The sequence below is a fragment of the Bidens hawaiensis genome, unplaced genomic scaffold (assembly GCF_021521415.1).
Source record: "Bidens hawaiensis isolate Kalapana, Puna unplaced genomic scaffold, B.hawaiensis_p1.1 tig00004838_1, whole genome shotgun sequence".
Lineage (NCBI taxonomy): Eukaryota > Viridiplantae > Streptophyta > Magnoliopsida > Asterales > Asteraceae > Bidens > Bidens hawaiensis.
The window spans coordinates 908,932-930,138 of NW_027491302.1; the positions used below are offsets into that span (position 1 = coordinate 908,932).

The window sequence follows — 21,207 nt, forward strand, 5'->3', positions numbered from 1 at the left end:
GCTTGTTCATGTTTCCTATAAATAGGAGACTTATGCGTTATTATGTAGACTTTTGGTGAATGTTAGAGTGAGAGAGTAGAGTGAGAGAGTTGCTACAAAGTCATATTTTGTAATCTTTGAAGTTATTAATGAAGAGAATGCTTAATATTTACTTGTGTTGTTTAATCTCAATGGATTCCGCACTTTGAGATATAAGCTGTAACATCTAGAGATCCTAATTGTTGAATACATCAGCATGTTAACCATATTTCAAGTGGTATAAGAGAATTATGGCTCGTTACTAGCTTGAACATCACAAGTTTTCAAGGTTTTTGTCTCTATCTACAATTTCAACCGGCAAAAGTTCTTCAAACTCTCACAGTACGTTCTATACACATCCGTGACAAACACTACCAAAATTTATTCAATACCAACATCATTTGCATCCTAAAATTCCAAAATCATTAACATGGAAATTTTCACCGTATATATCATGACTGCGTATATGTTTCTTCACGTATAGCATATACGGCGTATAACATATACGCCGCATATGTTATAAGGTGACCACTTATACGTTGACCTCATACATATACGTTGACCTTTCTTCAAAATATATACGTTGAACCCATTTGACCAAGACTTATACGTTGATTTTTCTTGGAGTTCAAACATATCCATTGACCAAAGAAGATATACATTGACTGTGATCAAAATGGAAAACCTAAGTGCTTTCTTATCAAAACCGTCTGTTTTACTTCAGAACATTAATTTGGAAAATGAGATGGGTACAGCCAACAAGCCTCCTGAGCTTCTTAGGATGGAAGATTATCCTTCGTGGGCCGACAAATTTGAGGCGTACGTTCAGGCTTTGAACTACGAAACATGGACTGCCGTTGAAGAAGAATACATCATCCCTAAGAATGAGAAGGGAAAAAATTATAGATTATCTCAGATTGCTGATGCAGATAAAGATTCATTCCTTAAAGAAAAGAAGATGTTTAATCTATTTCAACAGTCCATCAAAGCTGAGATCTTTCAACTTTTGCAACACAATGGTTCTTGCTACTCAATTTGGCAAGCATTGTTGAATAAAGATCGTGGAAATCCCGACATGAGAAAACGCAAAATTGCTTTGCTAAAGAAAGAATTTGACATATTCACTCTAGTTAAGGGTGAATCATTTGCTCAATTGATTGAAAGATACTGCTATCTAGTGAATGAGATGAAAAGGCTGAAGATTGATAAGCCTGAGTATGAATACATCGATAAACTTGTTGATGCTTTTCCTGAAGAGTGGGGTACTTTCATAATGATTCAACAATCTAAGCCCATTGCTTATGCTCGTTTGAACCTCACAAGTTTTATTGAGAAACTTGAAGCTCATGATCTGGAGCTTAGAAAGAAACAAAAGATGAAATCCATAGCTATTTCACAAGATGTGGGTTTGTATTACAAAGGCTCTAATTCAAGTATTGTTACTCAAAATCCCAAGATTCCTACTGCATTTTGTGCTGAGTCAATCAGTCAAGCTTGTGTTACAAATGTCAATGCTACTCCTCAGTACAGTAGTTGTTATTCAGGAACAATCCCTAGTGCTCAAGCTTCTAGTTCAAAGGAAACTGATGTTATCCAATGCAACATTGCAGTGAATCTGAAGAATACTGGAAACATGACCATTGACACTATCAAGGAACACATGGTTTTTCTAGGCTCTGTTCTAGAATCATATGAGTGTTTGGTGGCGGGTCACATTGGAAATTATAATATGACTAAAGAAGATTATGATCAGATTGACCCAGAGAAAATGGAGATGATTGACATAAGATGGTGCATGGCTAGTGTGATAAGAAGGGTACAAAGATTCAAAGAGATAACTGGTCGGAATGTGCTTGATGGTACAACTTCTAAATTATGCTTTGACAAGTCTAAAGTTAGATGTTTTCGTTGCAAATAGAAAGGACATTTCGAGAGGGAATGTACTAGCAAGATTGTTGATTATAATATTGCTAATCCTTTTGGACGAGATTACTATAAACAAGCTATATATCATCACCCAGAGGGAGAATCATCGAAGGGGAAGAAAACTTCTGAAGCATCAACCTCGCAGCAAAAGGCAGCTACAGCCCAAGTTGATGAAGGTTTTAATTGGAGTTCGGTATTCCAAGCTAATGTAGCTCAAGTGGTTGACGAAGACAAACAGAAGGTTAATGATGAGAATATGGGTAAAATGAATAATATGGTTGAAGACAAGGATGAAGTTGAGACTCAAGAATCTAATGATGTAGTTGAGGACAAGAATGTGTATGAAGATAGCAACAATGAGAAAGAAGTTATTTGTGATACTTCTGATGATGAATTTCCTCGAACCTATGATAAAATTCATGAAGTTCCTTCTGATTATCTTATCTCATTATTTTCTCCTGATATTATTGAAAGTTTTGCAGGTTGGTTTTATAAGGAGGATGTTCCACAAGAAAAAATTGATTTTGGTGTGGAAGAAAATGATGAAATTTCAGACGTCATCAAATCAGAAGATGAGGAGGAGATCGATTTTGTTGATTAAAAGATGGCTGAGAATAAGGTTGTTAAAGGAGTGGTAGAAGAAATCACTGATGATGACTCAGAAACGGCAAGTGAAGAAGTAATTGATCAAGCGTTCATGTCCAATGAGGTAATTCTAAACTCAAATCTATGTGAAAAATGCGAATTACCGTGCTTTGAATGTGATTTCAAAAATCTAGAAATCAAAGAATTAAAGAAACACTATGATAAATCTTTTTTTGATTTAAATGTTGTTAATGAGGCTTACATGAAGCTTCAATCGTGTAAAAAGGGTCTTTGGGAAAAGATTTTACAAAACCAAAAGACAATTTCAATGCTTAAACACACGGTTGAAGAAAACAAATTGCCATTAACAGACACATTGATGAAAACACAACACTCAAACTTGAGCTTCAAACACTCAAGATTGAGACTGAACGAGTTAACCTGAAACTAGTAAGCTATGCTGCGTCGTCATATGTACTTAATCACATTATCCCCAAAACATCATCAAAGAGTGAGGATAATGAGACCGAGAACTTAAGAGAAAATTATCATGTTGTGCCTCCACCTTTGTGGAATGACTATGTTCCAAAGAAACCAAAAGGTTTGAAAAAGGCACTCAATGTGGAAATCAATACGCCACAGCATGATAGTTCAAAATCTGTTGAACATGAGAGTTCTGGTTGTGATTCTGCAACTGGAATAAAAATGGCAGAAGATGTATTGAATGAGGAAGGTGTTAAACCTCATGAGTTGGGTAATCATAAGAGTGATTTGGATAAACAAAAGAAAAAAGATGAAAACTCGTCAAGATTTGCAAAAACAAGTTTCTATAACAAGCAATCTTCACGAGTTAATCAATTTCAAGAGAAAAAGATAAAGTTTGTAATTGGCAAAACTTCAGAGTCTGAAAAGGAAATTGAATTCAGAAAACAGTCAAATGATGAATTTTATCATTTGAAAGCTGAGCGTGATCATGTTGAATCAACATCTCAGATCAATAAGTTTATTGATAGGAGACGTTGTTTTGGTTGTAATGAAGTCGGACATGTATTTTACGCTTGTCCTAATAGATACAAACAAGATCACATTTCTAGTCACAAACCTCAAAAGAGTGTGAACAAAAGACCTGGATTAGGTTATTTGTGTGATAAGAAACCAGGATGTGTCATTGAAAATGTGAAAATTTTAAAAAGAAATGAGTCAGTGAATGCTAAGAAGATTGTTCAAAATGATGTGTTAAAATCAACAATTTCAAAAATAGTTCAAACATCATTTTATAAAAAGAAACAATCTGTTGGTCAAAATTGGGTACCAAAATATTTTGTTAAAGTACCTGAGTGTGATGAGAAAGTGAATTCTAAATCTGAGTCACCAACATTAAGTGAAAAATCATTATCATGTGATTCAGAAGTTGAGGATGATAGGTTGTTGTTTAAACATTTTAAACAACCCAAGACCAAGAAGGCTTGGGTTTCCTTGTTTCACTAATCTGTTAACTATATGTGCAAGGGCTTCCAAGATCCCATGATTCTCGTCGGATAATGGATAGTGGAGCCTCAAGGCACATGACGGGTACTCTCTACTTGCTAAATGATGTTAAATCAATAAGAGGAGGGTATGTTGGATTTGTTGGTAATCAAGGTGGACAGATTGTGGGTGAAGGAACTTTAACTAATGGAAAGGTTACATTCGAGAATGTCAACTACATTTCTGAGTTGGAGAATAATGTACTAAGTATATCACTGATTTGTGATAAACAATTCTCTACACACTTTACTGATCGAGAATGTTTGATTTTGAAGCCGGGGTTCAAAATACCTGAGGAATGGATCATTATGCGTGCTCCGCGTGTGAATGATCTTTATGTCATGAAGATGAGTAAAGAATCTACTTCATCAGGGTCTGCTCAGTGTTTCATCTCAAGAGCATCTGAACGGGAATCAGTATTATGGCATCGGAGGATGGGACATATAAGCTTGAGAAAAATGAACCATCTGGTTCACAGGAATCTGGTAGAAGGAGTTAACTTGAGAAACTTTCAATTGACTAAAGAGTGTTTGGATTGTAAGAAGGGAAAGCAAACGAAAAAACCTCATCCAAAGAAACTTGTCAACTCCATCAACTTACCTTTTGAACGTCTTCACATGGATCTATTTGGTCCAGTAAATGTTAAAAGTATCACAGACGAATTGTATTGTCTTGTGGTCACTGATGACTACTCAAGATTTTCATGGGTGATGTTTTTGGAATCTAAAGATAAGACATATGATTCCATTATGGTTTTGTTCAAGAAACTAGAGACATTTTACAATCTGCCAATGGGACGGAATTTAAGAACAACAAAATGCTAGAATACTGTAATGACCGGGGAATTCTTCATGAATTCAGTGCACCGTACACTCCGCAACAAAATGGGGTAGTTGAACGAAAGAATCAGACTTTGATTGAAACAGCTCGTACTATGCTTTCTGATTCAAAATTACCAGTTAACTTTTGGTCTGAAGCAGTAGCTGCAGCTTGTTATACACTTAACCGGGTGCTTACAGTCAAGAAATTTGGCAAGACGTGTTTCGAGCTTCTGAATCATCGAAAACCAAATTTGAAATTGCTTGAACCGTTTGGGTCAATATGTACTGTTCTTGAACCAACTAGGAAATTTGGTCCTAAATCCGTGGAAGGATTCTTTGTGGGGTATGCTAGTCCACTCAGACGTGTTTACATTCCTAGCCTCCACAAGATCGTACAAGTTCAAAACGTTGACTGTCAACGACACTCTCTTACTGTACAAAAACCAGGAGATTCAAGGTTGTTCGATTATGAGAGTCTATGGGAAAGTTTTCAACTCTTGGAGGTAGATTCATTCGAAGAAACTTTGATGATGATCTACAATCAACAATTGTCGGAAAATCAAGAACTTGTGCCTGAAGAACCTGTGTCTGTTTCTCAAAATGTACCTGAAAATGTTCAGTCCGAGGATGTTCCAGAAACTCTTCCAGTTTTTTATGACAATGATGACACAGATGAGGAGATAATTGAAGCAATCTCTCCATCCATTTCTCATACTGAAGAAAATGTTACAAATCTTCAATCCGAAGTGTCAGTACCTTTAGAGGTGGTCTCGAGAACTGTTTCTTATCATCCCGAGGAGAATATTATAGGAGATCTAAATGCTGGAGTACAAACAAGACAACAACTTGATCAGAATCTTCAGTGTTTCTATACTCATATTTCTCCGTTACAAAATCGATTCTCATTAAATTGTTTTATTTCTCAGGTAGAACCAAAGACGTACAAAGAGGCCCTAACAGAAGAAAGTTGGATGAATACAATGCAAGAAGAATTTATGCAGTTTGAGAAGCTTGGAGTCTGGAAATTGGTAGACTTGCATGAAAATAAAAGGCAGATAAACACCAAATGGGTGTTTAAGTGCAAAAGGGATGAACATGGAATTATTGTAAGAAACAAGGCAAGATTAGTTGTTTTGGGATTCAATCAAAGAGAAGGTATCGATTATAATGAAGTTTATGCACCAGTTGAAAGGTTAGAATTCAGATCTTTCTAGCATTTGCTTCTTGGAAAGGCTTTAAGGTTTATCAGTTAGATGTCAAGTCTGCATTTCTTAATGTAAAAATCAGTGAAGAAGTCTATGTGGGACAGCCACCGAGTTTTGTCGATCCGATTCACAAAGACAAAGTGTATCTACTTGATAAAGCCCTTTACGGTCTCCATCAAGCCCCGAGAGCCTGGTATGAGACGTTGTCCCAACATCTTTTGGACAACGGGTTTATCAGAGGAACCGTCGACTGTACACTCTTCACCAAATGTGTTGACGGACATCTACTGATCGTGCAGATATATGTCGATGATATCATCTTTGGGTCGACAAACGATGTTTTGTGCAAGCAGTTTGAAGAAGTAAAGAAAAAGAAATTCGAAATGAGTGCAATGGGGGAGATGAAATTCTTTCTTGGACTTCTGGTAGAACATTTGTCAAAAGGTATCTTCATACATCAGACCAAGTATGTCAATGACGTATTGGCGAAGTTCAACATGACTGATGCATCGGCTATCAGTACTCCTCTACCATTGAATCATGGTATCGGTCCTGATCCCAACGGGGAGAAGGTTGATCAAACTTTATACCGATCCATGATAGGCTCATTAATGTATCTCACTACTTCTCGGCCAGACATCATGTATGCTACGTGTTTATGCGCCCGATATCAATCGAATCCAAAGGTCTCACATCTCATGATCATCAAAAGAATTCTACGTTATCTCAAGGGATGTCCGGGGGTCGGTCTCTGGTATCCTAAAGACGATGAGTTTGTGTTGAAAGCTTATTTTGATTCAGACTATGGAAGCTGTAAGTTAAATGCCAAATCTACAACGACGGGGTGTTAGTTCTTCGGCAAGCGTCTTGTCACCTGGCAATGCAAGAAACAAACAACAGTTTCGTTGTCCACTTGTGAAGCTGAGTATGTAGCTACTTCCAGTTGCTGTTCTCAGGTTCTGTGGATACAACAATAGATGCGAGACTACGGTTTGAATTTTCTTACTACCCCTATCTTCGTAGATAATAATGCAGCTATTTCCATTACTAAGAATTCGGTAAACCACTCACCAAAACTTTTGGTAAGTCAAGATTTCAATACTTATTAAAACTTAATGGTTTAAAAGTTTGGGGCGGTAGTGATAAGTGGGTTACTGAGATTACAGGTGTGTTGGATACCTACTGATCCTGAACATCAGAGTCAAATTTTTTTATTATACAGTTTTTGATGTTAGGGGAAGAAAATTTCAGAAAAACCAAAAACATTAAAAAATTATAAAAAGTCAAATGCAGTAAAAATTCTAAAATTTCAAAAACATTAAAAATGATTCTTCTCTGAAAATGAGTTTTTGAAGCAAAAAGGGAAGATGATGGTACATTGATCATCTGGTTCCAAATCCAGTAAAAAGTAGGTATAAAAGGTTTTGTGCTTAATTGTATTGGTGCATTGGTAGACCTTTAAAACAAACAAGTAAGGAAAAGTAAGTGATATAAACTAAAACTACAAAAATGATGGATTGTTAGTTTCTAACAAAAGTCTTGATAATGATGGCAGAAATGTAATAGCTTGTCATACTCAAGCCTTTTAATCAGAATGATCATTTAAAATTTGTTAAAACATAGCTATCAGTAAGTGGTTAACGCTTCAACGATGTATGGTCTTATGGCCTTAAATCCTGTATTGATGGGATGCTTTAAGGTTCCTGGATCCATAGGGTCTTTATGCGATTTATCATCTGGGTATTCATTTTGATGAATATTTAAACAAGCTTTAAAAAGCAAACCCGCAGATTAAGCTGCTGTATAAGTCATTAAACTTGATCACAAATGTACTTATGTACAAATAATTACTACTGACTTGATCAAAATCCGCTGTTAGACACATGTTGTCCCCTTACTCGCATCTTATTACCATTAAGAAACGAACCACAAGGGACACACCGTTTGTAAGCCGACAGATGAAATCGTGCATACTCATCCATGGGAAAGTACCTTAGGGTATTGCTTGATAACGGGGGTATATCTTGTAGTGGGGATTATTTGCTGATATGCTTTAAATAAAAGTATTTTTATCTTCTGATTCTCAGGTTTAAGTCAAGTTGGGATGACTTTGTGAAAATCAAATTAAGCCTGAATCAAGATTAGAACTAATAATTGCCTGAGACTTTGTGCTTAATTGAACCAAATTAAATATATCACATAAATTCCTGAATAATTTGTTTAGAAGGTTTAGGTGGACAACAATACCATTAACCAACTTAACACCAATCATAATAAATGCTGAAAATAAAACTGTGATGGAAGGGCAATTTGATCAATATGATTCCCTGCTCAAACTCACAAAAATATATGATCTTAGTATTGTTTTCAAGCTTGTACATATTTGTTGAATTACTTTTGCTATTTTAAAACCAAAAGGATTTTCTTTTCTGATTTAGTTTTCGACTCTTGATGGGCGGGTTAACTATATCTTAGGGTGTTTTCAGGAATCAACAAATCTTGCAAAGTTTCTTCAATTCAAAATCAACAAGATCAAAATGTGTATCTGTTTTACTCAAGGTCATTAATTTGGACTTGGTAAATGGTGATTGTTTCAAAATTGAGCTTAATTAAGTTATTCTTCTAATGTACAAGGACATTAAGTTGTACTTGTGACATTACATTGGTGTGAACAAGTCATGAATTCAAATATTTGATTGGTCATACTTATGCAACGTATAAGTATGAGACTTATACACCGCATAAGTCTTACATTTATACGCCGTATATGTCAGGGTATAGATAGAATGATTTACGTCGTATATGTTTTTATATTCGTCGTGAATGATAAGGTTCTTATCTGTTGGGAATATGACAAAATGTGTCATAGATACTGAGACAATTGTAGCAGGCTGGTCACGAGGTACACAGTAGTACACAGTGGAAAGATATTATTGCTATTTTTGGCTATAAATCTATACTTTCGGACACATTGAAACATACCTAAACACTTGTTTGAAGTTTCAAATATCTACTGATTAATACTCATCAGGTAATTTGATTTGAAGTTTGAGTATGTTGAAGTATTGGTTCCAATTTTTGTTGAATATTGTCCAAAATTCTTTAATATTTCATGTGTACTTACACGGACCTATTTGTTTTGATGTTTACAGGTTAAAATAGGTTAATGGAGGAAGATTGTAAAGTTGAAGAAGATGAAAGTCTGTTGAAAATGATTGAGAAGTCAAAGTACTTTCAAGTATCAAACTTTCATAAGTCGTTACTTTCAAATATCATGTTTTTCAAAAGAATATAATGAATGAAACTTTCACGGATCAGACGCAAGGGATAATCTGATCATATCCTTCTTATATGTTTACTTGTAAATCAAGGGGATCCAAGAAGGAGTTCATGAAAAAAAGGTTTTCAATTAAGAAGAAAGACTAAAGATAGAAGATCGAAGACCTAGCAACACCCAAGGGGGAGTCTGTTAGAGCATAATGTCTGTTGCTAGGGTCTTAGATGTATTAGATATGATTATGTAGAGCTAAAATTTCAAATGTATAGTTTGAATTTAAGGGTCACCGCATAAGTCTTCAAGTCAACGCATACATATGCGGCGTATATGATATACGCCGTATATCATATACAGACTTGATGAGCTTGTTCATGTTTCCTATAAATAGGAGACTTATGCGTTATTATGTAGACTTTTGGTGAATGTTAGAGTGAAAGAGTAGAGAGAGAAAGTTGCTACAAAGTCATATCTTGTAATCTTTGAAGTTATCAATGAAGAGAGTGCTTAATGTTTACTTGTGTTGTTTAATCTCAATGGATTCCGCATTTTGAGATATAAGCTGTAATATCTAGAGATCCTAATTGTTGAATACATCAGCATGTCAACCCCATTTCAAGAGTTTTGGCTCAAATAAAAGAAAAGGAAAATTAAAATGAAAAATACCTATAGAGACGACTAGTCGTTGCTATAGGTTTTCTTTATGCACTAACTTTTCACCGTTCCCGCCCATCTCTATTCCGACGATTAGTCATCGTTATAAGCGGAAAAAAATGTCATCCTATGGCGACAACAAGTCGTCACTACAGTTTTTCTGTAATGACGAAAATTGTCGTCGCTATAGGTCTCGTCATAATAGACACAATTTCTTGTAGTGAGGTTTCGTTCGTTTCTTAAATAGACAAATATAAACAAATTTTCCGTCAAATAGTTCACAAACTGTTTATTGAACATTTGGTTTGTTTAGAGCTTACTTGTTAGACTTAGACCCTATAGCACAAGCTCTAGAAGAGAATCTTTCTAGTGATTGCGCAAGTGAATAAAGGATTGGCTACCATGAGATGGGACACGATGGGATGTGGTTTTATGCATTGGCGAACCTGTGTAATGTGAAGAGGGATCCGCTGATCTGTGAAATTTTTTTAGTGATATATATGTGTGTTAAAATCCTGATCCCTATGGAATTTCAAGAACGATAAAATAACCCCGTGGAGTTTTGAGAACGACCCCCCATTTCCAGACTGACCTGAATAAAAATAAACTTACATATTTACAATTATAATTATATAAATAATTTATTCAATTAAATTTGAGTTTAATAGGAACAATTTAATACAAATTAAGCTCAAATGTCCAATCAATCTATACATAATTTTTAAGCCCATGTCTCAGACCCTCAACTTAATCTACATTTAACCAAATTATAAAAAAAGTTCTTATGACACAACTAATATGTCGTGTGAATTTAACGGTTTAAAAGGTTAATTAATCTTAAAAGAAAATGTTTATGTTTTCAATATACATTGTTGTATTTACCAACTTCATTTGTATTTGTGTATTGTTTATTGAATTTAACTCTCGTATTACCCATTGCAACCGCAAGCATAGAAAGATATTTTTCTTTAATGAAATACCTGAACTCCGATTTGCGTAATTGAATGTTTTGATGAGAATTTAAATGATGGTTATATTGGTTTTATTAAGAAATACTTGCTTATTAAGCTATGTGCAGTGGAGGGCTACAAAATAGGGGCGATTTTCAACACGTGGCGTCACTTTAGCATATGAGTAATTTCATTTTAGGGTATAGTGGTGTTATAGCTCCATCACATCATATGCATATATATTATGTGTGTGTGTGTGTATATATATATATATATATATATATATATTACACACACTAAATATAAGAATATTAACCCACAGAACACGCGTGGCGACAAAATATTCGTCCCCTCTCCCTTTTTTGCAGCCCGTCTTATCGCCCCCCCCCCCCCCCCGGGGTGTTCTCTCCGAAAATCGCCCCTTGTCGCCCCTCTTGTTGCCCCATTACACATGGCCTTATTATCATCAAACTATATGATGTTTTGGTTAGATTTAAAAAAAAAATGAAAACCCTACACACCTTTAGATATATTGTATCTTAATTATTAATTTCTAATGAAGTTTCATGTACTTTTTTTAGTTAGATGATATTTTGTTTGATTATCTTTGTTTTTTATATGACCGACCTGATCGGAATGGTCGAACCGAACCTAAAAAATTATATACCAATTACCAGCCCTGAACGGTAGAACTGGACCGAAAAAAAAATTATACGGCGATAGTCAACCGAAAAAAAATTCTAACCCCTGTAAGAAATTAATCTGGGTCCGCCACAATGTCATGAGTTGGTTAAGAGAAAAGGACATGTGTTTTAAATTGTGACATATCTTTTCCTGTTGTGTTCCTAACTTGCTTCATATCCACTCGTGAGTCGTGAATTATAATGGACATGTATGATCGAATCACGTTTTTAGTATATTAATTATCTTCAATATGATGATAAATATTGTGTTTGTTCCTAAATGACATAGACACATATATAGTATATAGTTAATTAAGGTACAGCAAAATAACTCTGGACACGAGCTATGTCCCTTTATACAATTTGTTATGTCGGCAAATCTAGCATTTTTTGTTAGTGAGAGCGAAATGAAATAGTTTAATAGACAATGTAATTAAGAGATTCAATGTATAACAATCATAATTCTAAAGATTCGTATGAGGGCTTACATTCATTCTTCAGTTCTTTATGATATCCAACGAATTAAGAGTTATTGTTGTGTAATCAAGTAGCGGATCAAACTTATTTTTTTTATTTACTTGTTTTACAGCCAAATTTTCATTGATGAAAAGTTTATATCGAAACCGAAAGCAAATGGGCAAGCTACGTCGCTACCCGTTTTTAATTTGAATTACAAAACTAAATCTTTTAAAAACTATATTGGTAAATTTTGGAGTGAAGTAATGAATATTAAATACTCAATATAAGTAGAAATAAAATAACATTAATCAAATTTCATGTGCAATTACACATAATTTAACTTAAGTGAACAAAAATAAGAATTCAAGGTGTGTAGTGTATACTTGGAAAGGTGGGGGCAGTTAGTGCAAAGCCCTTCCAACAGGGTTAAAAGAAGGGATCGATGTGCACTAAGTTTTTCACAACTGTCAATCTGATTTGAGTGACATAGAAAAATCATTATAGATTGTGGTTTCCAATAACACCACATCTCCCACATACATGGGAACCAGCTGTATGGGATTGTACGTATCGAAAATCTCAACAAACCAATCAGTACAACAGTTCACAGCATGCATACGTATATCTGAGCCATGACTCAGCATGGATACATGATATACATACATGCTTGCATTATGCATACATAGACCACAATGTGTTTTTGGCTACATGTAATGCGAACAGCTGTAATGAAAATGAAGTTTAACCAGCAGCTAAGCTAGCAACATCCTTACGTTATATGCTTTCAAACCCATAAGTGAAATCTACTTCTTTGCATAATAAAAGTCAAGGTCTTGAACTTTTAAAGTAGAGCATTGCATGCAACTATCAAATCTTAAGTGTCCAACTAATATGATTAGCAAAGGGATCTGTTTTTGTCAAGAATGATATGGATCTTTGTGTTTGTTGTTGAGATCACAGAACTTATGATATTTGAGAATTGAGACACATTATGCGACGGGTATTCGGATATGGGACCACCCATAACTATTTTCACATGATTAGGACGGGTACTCACTCGATCACCTAAAACCAATCACATATACAATTACCCGGATAAAAGCCGGCTGCATTAATAGATTATATGTTCTTAAGATATATTATAAAGACGATTGTTTAGAATTTGTTGAAAGTTTAAAATTATTATAAAATATGTGAACAGAATCCCAAATTATTTACGGAAAAAGAATCTAAACGATTGTACCTGATAAAAGCGGGTAAACCAACAAACGCGACGGGTATAAGACTAATATTAAACATTATTCTGTTATTGGTATATATGTAATTTTGATTACCAAAATCTACCCAATACTTGTCTTATAAAAAGTGGTGATTTTTTAGCATCCCAATTCTCATTTGTAACACATGTATTGTTATAACTAGACCAAGTATTTTATACCAAAGTGGCCCTAGATTTTTTTGGTGTTTAGACAAACAAAAGTGTATCTCCGCCTTTAGATTTTGTCTTATGCAATTTGTCAAAACCTTTATATATTCAAAAATCATAATTTTGTGCTACAAACATAACTAGATTAAAGCATTCCCAGTCCATTCCCTATCCTATATCCATATATATCATATAATTACACTAAAAATCACTGTTTTTTCTCTCTCATGTTTAATTAAATAATACTTTTTATACATTTATCATTATCTTTTTTCTTTCCTTCATTCACAACCACTTTTAGAAAATATTAAAAAATTATATGATATGAACAGTGAAACCTCAAATTTAACTTTCCCATATAACATTTTCTCTCTTCTCTACTCACAACCACTCATTATAACCATACCATATAATTTACAAATCTCACTTACATAATTTTAGAGAACGGGTTATGAATGCTCTTAGTATGACTTATCAATATCATGTTGACAATTGATATCCTTGAATGATTGATTGGTACTCGAGAGTACTTGACATTAATCAACAATCGATTATTTACTTAAAAGTATATGCTTAACAATATTGGAAGAACAATGATTAATCTCTATTTAATCATTTGTTTTGATAATAATCTATGCTAACTTATAATGTTAATTGTTTATTACTATGATTACACGTCACATACATATCCATAAACACTTAATAAGACTATCTCCAATAGAGGTGCACAAATCGGTTTTTTTGAAAAAACCGGTTCGGTTATTAACCGGACCGGTTTTTTTTATCCAGAAAAAAACCGGTTCGGTTAATAACCGGACCGGTTATTAACCGGTTTTTGTCAATGAAAACTCAAACCGGCCAAACCGGTTTGGACCGGTTTAGAAACCGGTTAGAACCGGTTATTAAACCGGTTTTTTTACAACCGGTTTTTAATAACCGGTCTAACCGGTTAACCGGTTTTTTTTTTTTTTTTTTTTTTTTTTTTTTTTTTTGCTTTAGGGTTTAGGGTTTCGTTGTTAGCATTCTTTGCTTGGAAGATTAAAAACACATAACTTTCATTTATAGCTTTTACATTAAAAATACAAACATTAAATCGTTATCGCATATTCGTAACTCAAAAATACAAACATTAAAGAATGCTTAGACACGATTACATTAACAAGTTGATGTTTGTTACGCGTTTGGAGTTGTATAATCGCGTATGAAATAAACGTTTAGAGCGTTTGGAGTTGTATAATCAAGTGTGATCTAACCAATACCCAACCTAAACTATATATAGATGTTTGTGGGGGTAAAATGGTAAAAAAACAAAAAAAAAACGGCTAAAAAACGGTCAAAAAAAAAAAAAAACGGCTATAAAGCCGTTTGGTAACGTTCGAAAACCGGTTTAACCGGTTAACCGGTTATTAAAAAACCGGTTAACCGGTTTTTTTTATAACGGTAATAAACCGGTTATTTTAAAAACCGGTTAACCGGTTTTTTAATAACCGGTTATTAAAAAAAACCGGTTATAAAAAAAACCGGTTATAAAACCGGTTTTGGCTCCAAAACGTATAACCGATACGTAAACCGGTTACGTAAACCGGTCAAACCGGTTTTTAAAAAAACCGGTTTTTAAAAAACCGGTTTCCGGTTGAACCGGCCAAACCGGTTCCGTAACCGGTTTTTTTGAACACCTCTAATCTCCAATAGAAGATTTTTGGGTGTTTTTAGAAGAAAAGAAGGTGATATGAAAGAGAGAGAGAGAGGGAGAGTCAAAATTCTTCCCCAAGAATCTCTAAGAATTTGACTGTGAGAGGAGATGAAAGAGAGAGGAGAGAGAAGAAGGAGATAGAATGTATTTTTAGTGGATCCATTGCCATGTCACCATACAAAAACACCATCCATCATGCCCACTATTGGTGATGCTCTAATGAAGTACATAGTCATAACAACAACTTACAGTCTTAAAGAGTAGCATATGAAGATAAGGGGACGCGTCATACAAAGACGAATTGCAACATTACAACATTATCAGAAGATAAAAATGCAGCATTAGATAATGTTGTGATCTTAAGAAAGCTTAATACATATGGTGTCGTCGGTAATAAAAGAAATACAAAGTGAAAACCTCTTAGAAAAAGAAATAGTCCAAAAAATGCTTTGTCGTTATTAAATAGTAATCAAAGGTTGTTTGAATCATGGAACATGAATCATACATAAAACATAACCTATTAACCTTTAATCCGTTTTGGTTTTTCTTAGTTAAAATACAAATTCATTTATTCTTGCCATTCAAACAATTTCAGTCATAGTTTATTGTTCGTTTTTTCATTATCCATAACTTCAAATTCCTGATTTTCTCATTTGAACTAAAATGGAAACTTTCAACAGCCCAATGACCATCATAAAATAACCTAGTGGTAACGCACAAAAATAGCATTCAAAGGGTCCGGGTTCAAACCTTCCCTATGAAAACATCCGCGTAAAAAATAATTGACAGCCCACTTTAGACGTAAAACTAAAAGCAATTAAAAACCCTAAAAATTAATTACGAACATTGCCACTCACTTCCACCGTGAGGGCATTTGGAAATGACTTATTTGCTTATTTGTTTTTTGAAAATCAAAAAACAAATACGTCAACCAATTTTCAAAAGCTAACCGAACACCCTCTATATAAGATCTACTCCGGTATGACACTCCACATTGCCATAGAGCTTCGTCTCCTTCCACCGCCACCACCACTCCTCCCACTTCTCGTCTCAAAAACTCCGGCATCCGCGACCCGACCCGAACTCTTCTCTCCAGCCAACAAAGACCCGTTTTTCCGGCGACAACCAGCCAATGCAGAACTAGCCTTGACAGCCAACGCCGCCATCTCATCCGGCTGAAGCCGGCGGCGCAGCCGGCTCAATGGAAGCGCAAAGTAAAGCTGGCCAAGCTGAAGCTCCTCGTTCTCGCTAATGGCGGACACGACGTCGTCAAACTCCATCTCATCGGAGTTACAAATGAAGGTGGAAGGATTGTTTTGCAAAACGTACGACACCTTAACTGGGTACGAGAATTCCTGTAGCCTGCCGTCATGTGATATCAACTTGGCTGTTGCCACTGACGTGGACTCGCTTGAACTACAAATACCCATGGTTCAGAAACTAGGAGGTAGAGTGGTTCAGTGGAGTGGGGTTTAGGGTATATGTACATCTTTCTATATATATATATTAGGGGTTGATGGTTGCGAGGGTAAAAGCGTAATTTAAGAGTGAAGTCATGTTATAAAGTGTGGGCCCGAGCAAGCTGTAAGATGTGGATGACAGCCGAAGGGATGTGTCCTTAAACAACGACCCATGACTTTTATAAAATTTACGAGATGGAACTGATTTGTCGTCTAATGTTTTACTGCGGGTATATATATATAGAATTACATTTCCAAATTTAACATTTATAAAATTATATTTTTTTATGTGAAATAAGAACCCTAAAGAGCAGTCATTAGGAAAAATCACAAAACCGTTGGGATAATCATGGTTTTGGTTTGTTACATTGATATTATCATTTTATGTTGATGTATATATGCATGTGTTATGTATAAGGCAAATTGAGTGGAGCTAGCTTACGTACGTTTTAGTGGGTTTGATATCGATTCGATTGATTTAAGCTAAGCTTGAGTTCGGTTTATATGATAACTCAATACTTTCATGATTCGGTTCAAGCTTGACAAGAGTTGATTTGAAATATATGTTCGAGGCTGACCGTTCAAGCTAAGCAAGAGTTTAGTGATAGCCGGACAAGCCTTCATGAAAAATGTTTTAACTCCACTTGAGCTTATTCAAGATGAGTATGAGCTCAACGTACAAGCTGTATTTGTATAAAAACCAACTTCAATTACGAAATTTATTTCAAGTTTGTATGTATAAAAAACGAAAAGAAATCTGACTATAATAAAAAAAAATGGCCGTTACAGAAAAACTTTATAAATAGTTTACCAATGCATAAGTTAAAAACAAACAAATAAACAAACCTGAAGCTCCTTTTGTATACTCAAAATCAATAAATTCGATTTTAATTGTTCCATGAAAATCTAGTAAGAAAACCCAAGGCCAGTACTTTATGAAAGCACGTTGGTGATGCCTTTTAAAGCCAGTTCACACGTGATTTAGTTACAAAATATATAACTTTTTATAAAATAAAATCCTTTTGATTCAATTGTCATTTTTGTAATTTTTAATTGTATCACACTTTTATTTCCGACCACGATGTTAATTGTTAAATAGTTAAGCACGATGGCACCTCGAATATTCTATTTTGACTTGCCCATAATGCACCATAAACTTTTAACATTATCCATAGTATAAAAACGACACATTAACAATGAGCTCGAGGCGAATGTGAACTTTACACATAATTTGAAAAGTTATAATTAATTTTTAAGTTTTTTAAATCAAAAGCCATCATTATTTGGTGCAACTTTTATCTCTTACTTGTGGTCTAAGACTGTTTTCTATGGTGGGGAATCGAAGCCTATCCACAGTATTACGTTAACATTACGTGGGCACTGGGGCTTCAAAAACTGTTCTCTATAATGTTCTACTATGATTTAAAGCCCCTTGGGTATCCATTATATATATATATATGAAGATGATCAAGAGAAAACTCATCTTTAGAGAGAAAACTTAAAAACTCCTAAAGAATTATTTTTAATTAAATATAAAAAAATATTTTCAAATTTCCGTTTTTGCCATTATTCTTATATTTTGGTCCCCTTCACTCGAAAAAATAAAAAGAATTTAAAAAAAAAACCGTTGTAATACACATACATATTACTGTGCGAAACCGTTGTATTACACATGTGTATTACTATGTATCTTTAAGTTCAATAGTGTTTAGTTGTATATATTCAATATTTGTGTATTGTATATGTGTAGTAGTGTTGTATTATATGGAAAAAAAATAATAATAAAATAAAAGTCGATGTAGTGCACATGTGCGTTAATGTTGTATTACACATACGTACTAATGTGTAATCGATGTGCGTATTAGTCTTATATTGCATATATACAATAGTGTGTATTAAATATGTGAAATAGTGTTGTATACTTTGCAATACAAACACTTTTGCATACATGCAATGCACACCATTACACATGTGCACTACACCAACGAGATTACCGACAAGTTTTTATTTTTTTTTGAACCAATAACAAATATAAGAATAATGGAAAAAACAGAAACTTCAAAAAAAATTTAAAAAAAAAGTTAAAAATAGTTTTTAGGAATTTTCAAGTTTTTCTCTTTAAGACGAGTTTTCACTGGATCCCACCCCTATATATATATATATGTATATATGCGTGTATGAGAGAGAGAGAGAGAGAGAGAGAAAGACATGGCCCACCACCACTTTTCCTAAGGCGTCGGTCGTCCTGAGCCCCCCCCCCCCCCCCCCCAGCGCCCCATCAATGGAGCCCCTATGCGGTGTTAGCTTGCAACGGCGCCGCCAAAAAACCCCTGTATGGCGCCCATAGTGATATGCCTAATGGTAGGAGGCTTAAGTTTTTTAATAGAGACCTAAGTTTGATTCTCAATTATGGCATTTTGGGTAAATATTAGCATTGAAAGATTTGAGTTAGGCCTTGCGAGGTTGTCAGTTCGAATACTGAACCCACTCGGGTTTTAGTCTCACCATGTGTTACGTCAGAGAGTTCTGCTCTTATGGTGGCACAACGACAACCAAGTGGGAGCCGGTGGTATGGTTTCATGAGCCCGATTAAGATAACATAGTTTGGCCAGTGTGTGGCAACAAGACTCTCTAAATTAAAGAGTGGCGATGACCTAACACACAAAAAAAGTCGCAGTTCAAAAATTAAAAAAAAATGGTTCCGCTTTTTTTTATCTGTTGAGATTTATAAATTATAATTGTATAATTTTATTAACTTTTAAATATCCAAACCCCAACTTAAGATTTGGACCACGACCATTATTGTTTTCCAGCATATAATCTTTGGATATTAGTCGCTTTTATAAGTGTTTGCAACTTTGCATAGGTCATATCTTACGAGGCTAAAAAATGACATGGTGATGATATTTGAATATTTATTTAAAGGAATTACTCTATATAATAATAATTATGTTTTGATGTTGTTTTAATTAGGTTACATATAAAAAATTTCGTTTCAATCAGGTCATTATGATTTTCTTTTGTTATAATCCTAGATATTTTACATGTATAGCAAGTTTTCTAGGTTTTTTTTTAAATAGTTTGACATGACATAATAACTTTTTTTTAATTAGTAAAAGTTGAAAAAATAATTTTTAAATTGCCAAAAACTGTAAAAAAAAACTAAAAATTTGCAAAAAAAATTGAAAAATTGAGAAAAATTACAAGATAATTAATATGTATTTATTATATTGAATCAATTAATAATTCTACTATTAAATATTTTAATATCACCTAACTATTTTTTAATTTTAAAAAAAAAAGAAAAATGGTGGTTTCTTATAAAAAAAACCATAACCTAATTTTTTCTACTTTTTTTTTCATTTTTCGCAATTTAAAAATTATTTACTAATTTTTTTAATTTTTTAAAAAAATATTTAGCAATGTCAAACTATTTAAAAATTAAAAAAAAAACTAGATAACTTGCTATTCAGGTAAAATATCTAGGATTAGAATATAAAATAAACTTTAGTAACCTGATTAGAAGAAAATATTTTATGAGTGTTCTAATTGAAACAATTTCAAAACTTGTTTATTATTCTATAGAGTAATCTCTTATTTATAAATATAATTTGGTATTTTGGTTGTGGTTTCAATTGAAAATTTTGCGAACAACAAAAAATTATATTTAATGTAATAATGAATTTAATTACACAAGATATGTTGAGTTATCTATTTCTAATCTATACTAATAAACAAAAATAATAAGGATGATGTACTCTAACCATATTAAATCTTAACTTGAATTTCTCTTATATTTTATAATATCTAATCTCCTTAATTCATAGTATTCATGGGTCATGAGCAGAGACGGAGTCAGGGCTTTGCTACGGTGGGTCGGTGCCCACCATCCACTAGCGCCGGTGCTGCTAGTACGTGACAAATTCGTGCGCCGTCCGCTGTCTGCCTACCGGTGCCCACCGTCTGCTTTCTAGTCGTGCCCATCAACCGTTTGTTGACTGTCGTTCGTTGGGTATGTACTATATAATAAAAATCAGTTAGAGTTTATTTAGCCACAGTCTTAACAAATTGTTATGGAATGATCTTAACAGATGAATAGATGATAAATTGATATATTGACTGATTTTGTCCTTTCTTCAATTAGTGATTGTTGTTAGAATTCCAGACAGTAACACTGTCACCGTTAACAAATTCCCTCTTTTCTAGGATTTCCTTTATGTTTCAATATTTTCTTAATCTCTCTTTTTCTTTCCCCAGTTTCATCCGTTTTCACTTTCAGATCATCGAATTTCACAAATGACACTTTTGAATAATCTTTTTCTCACAGACTTAAAGGAAATTGTCTTGTTATAAACATTAACATAAAATATCATGACACTTCTTTATAGATTCCAGTCTCTTCAGTCCATGCCATGTGTCTTCCCTCAAGCTAACTACTTCAACCTATTTGCCTGTGTATATACTAAAAGTCAGCTACACTTAGTGAGTTTTAGTTAATCAGACAACATATGTTACATACACATACT

General features: G+C 34.0%; 1 protein-coding gene across 1 annotated transcript; it reads right to left on the bottom strand.

Annotated features, from left to right (window-relative positions):
• Positions 1-16,192: 16,192 nt before the first annotated feature.
• LOC143628161 (uncharacterized) lies at positions 16,193-16,826 on the bottom strand. The gene has a single exon (XM_077097816.1). The coding sequence runs from the start codon at positions 16,649-16,651 to the stop codon at positions 16,193-16,195; it is 459 nt and encodes a 152-aa protein (XP_076953931.1). The 5' UTR covers positions 16,652-16,826.
• Positions 16,827-21,207: the final 4,381 nt, after the last annotated feature.

Bases quoted from the DNA above. Each gene is read 5' to 3' on its own strand.
- LOC143628161 (XM_077097816.1), bottom strand. From the start codon at position 16,651: ATGGGTATTTGTAGTTCAAGCGAGTCCACGTCAGTGGCAACAGCCAAG.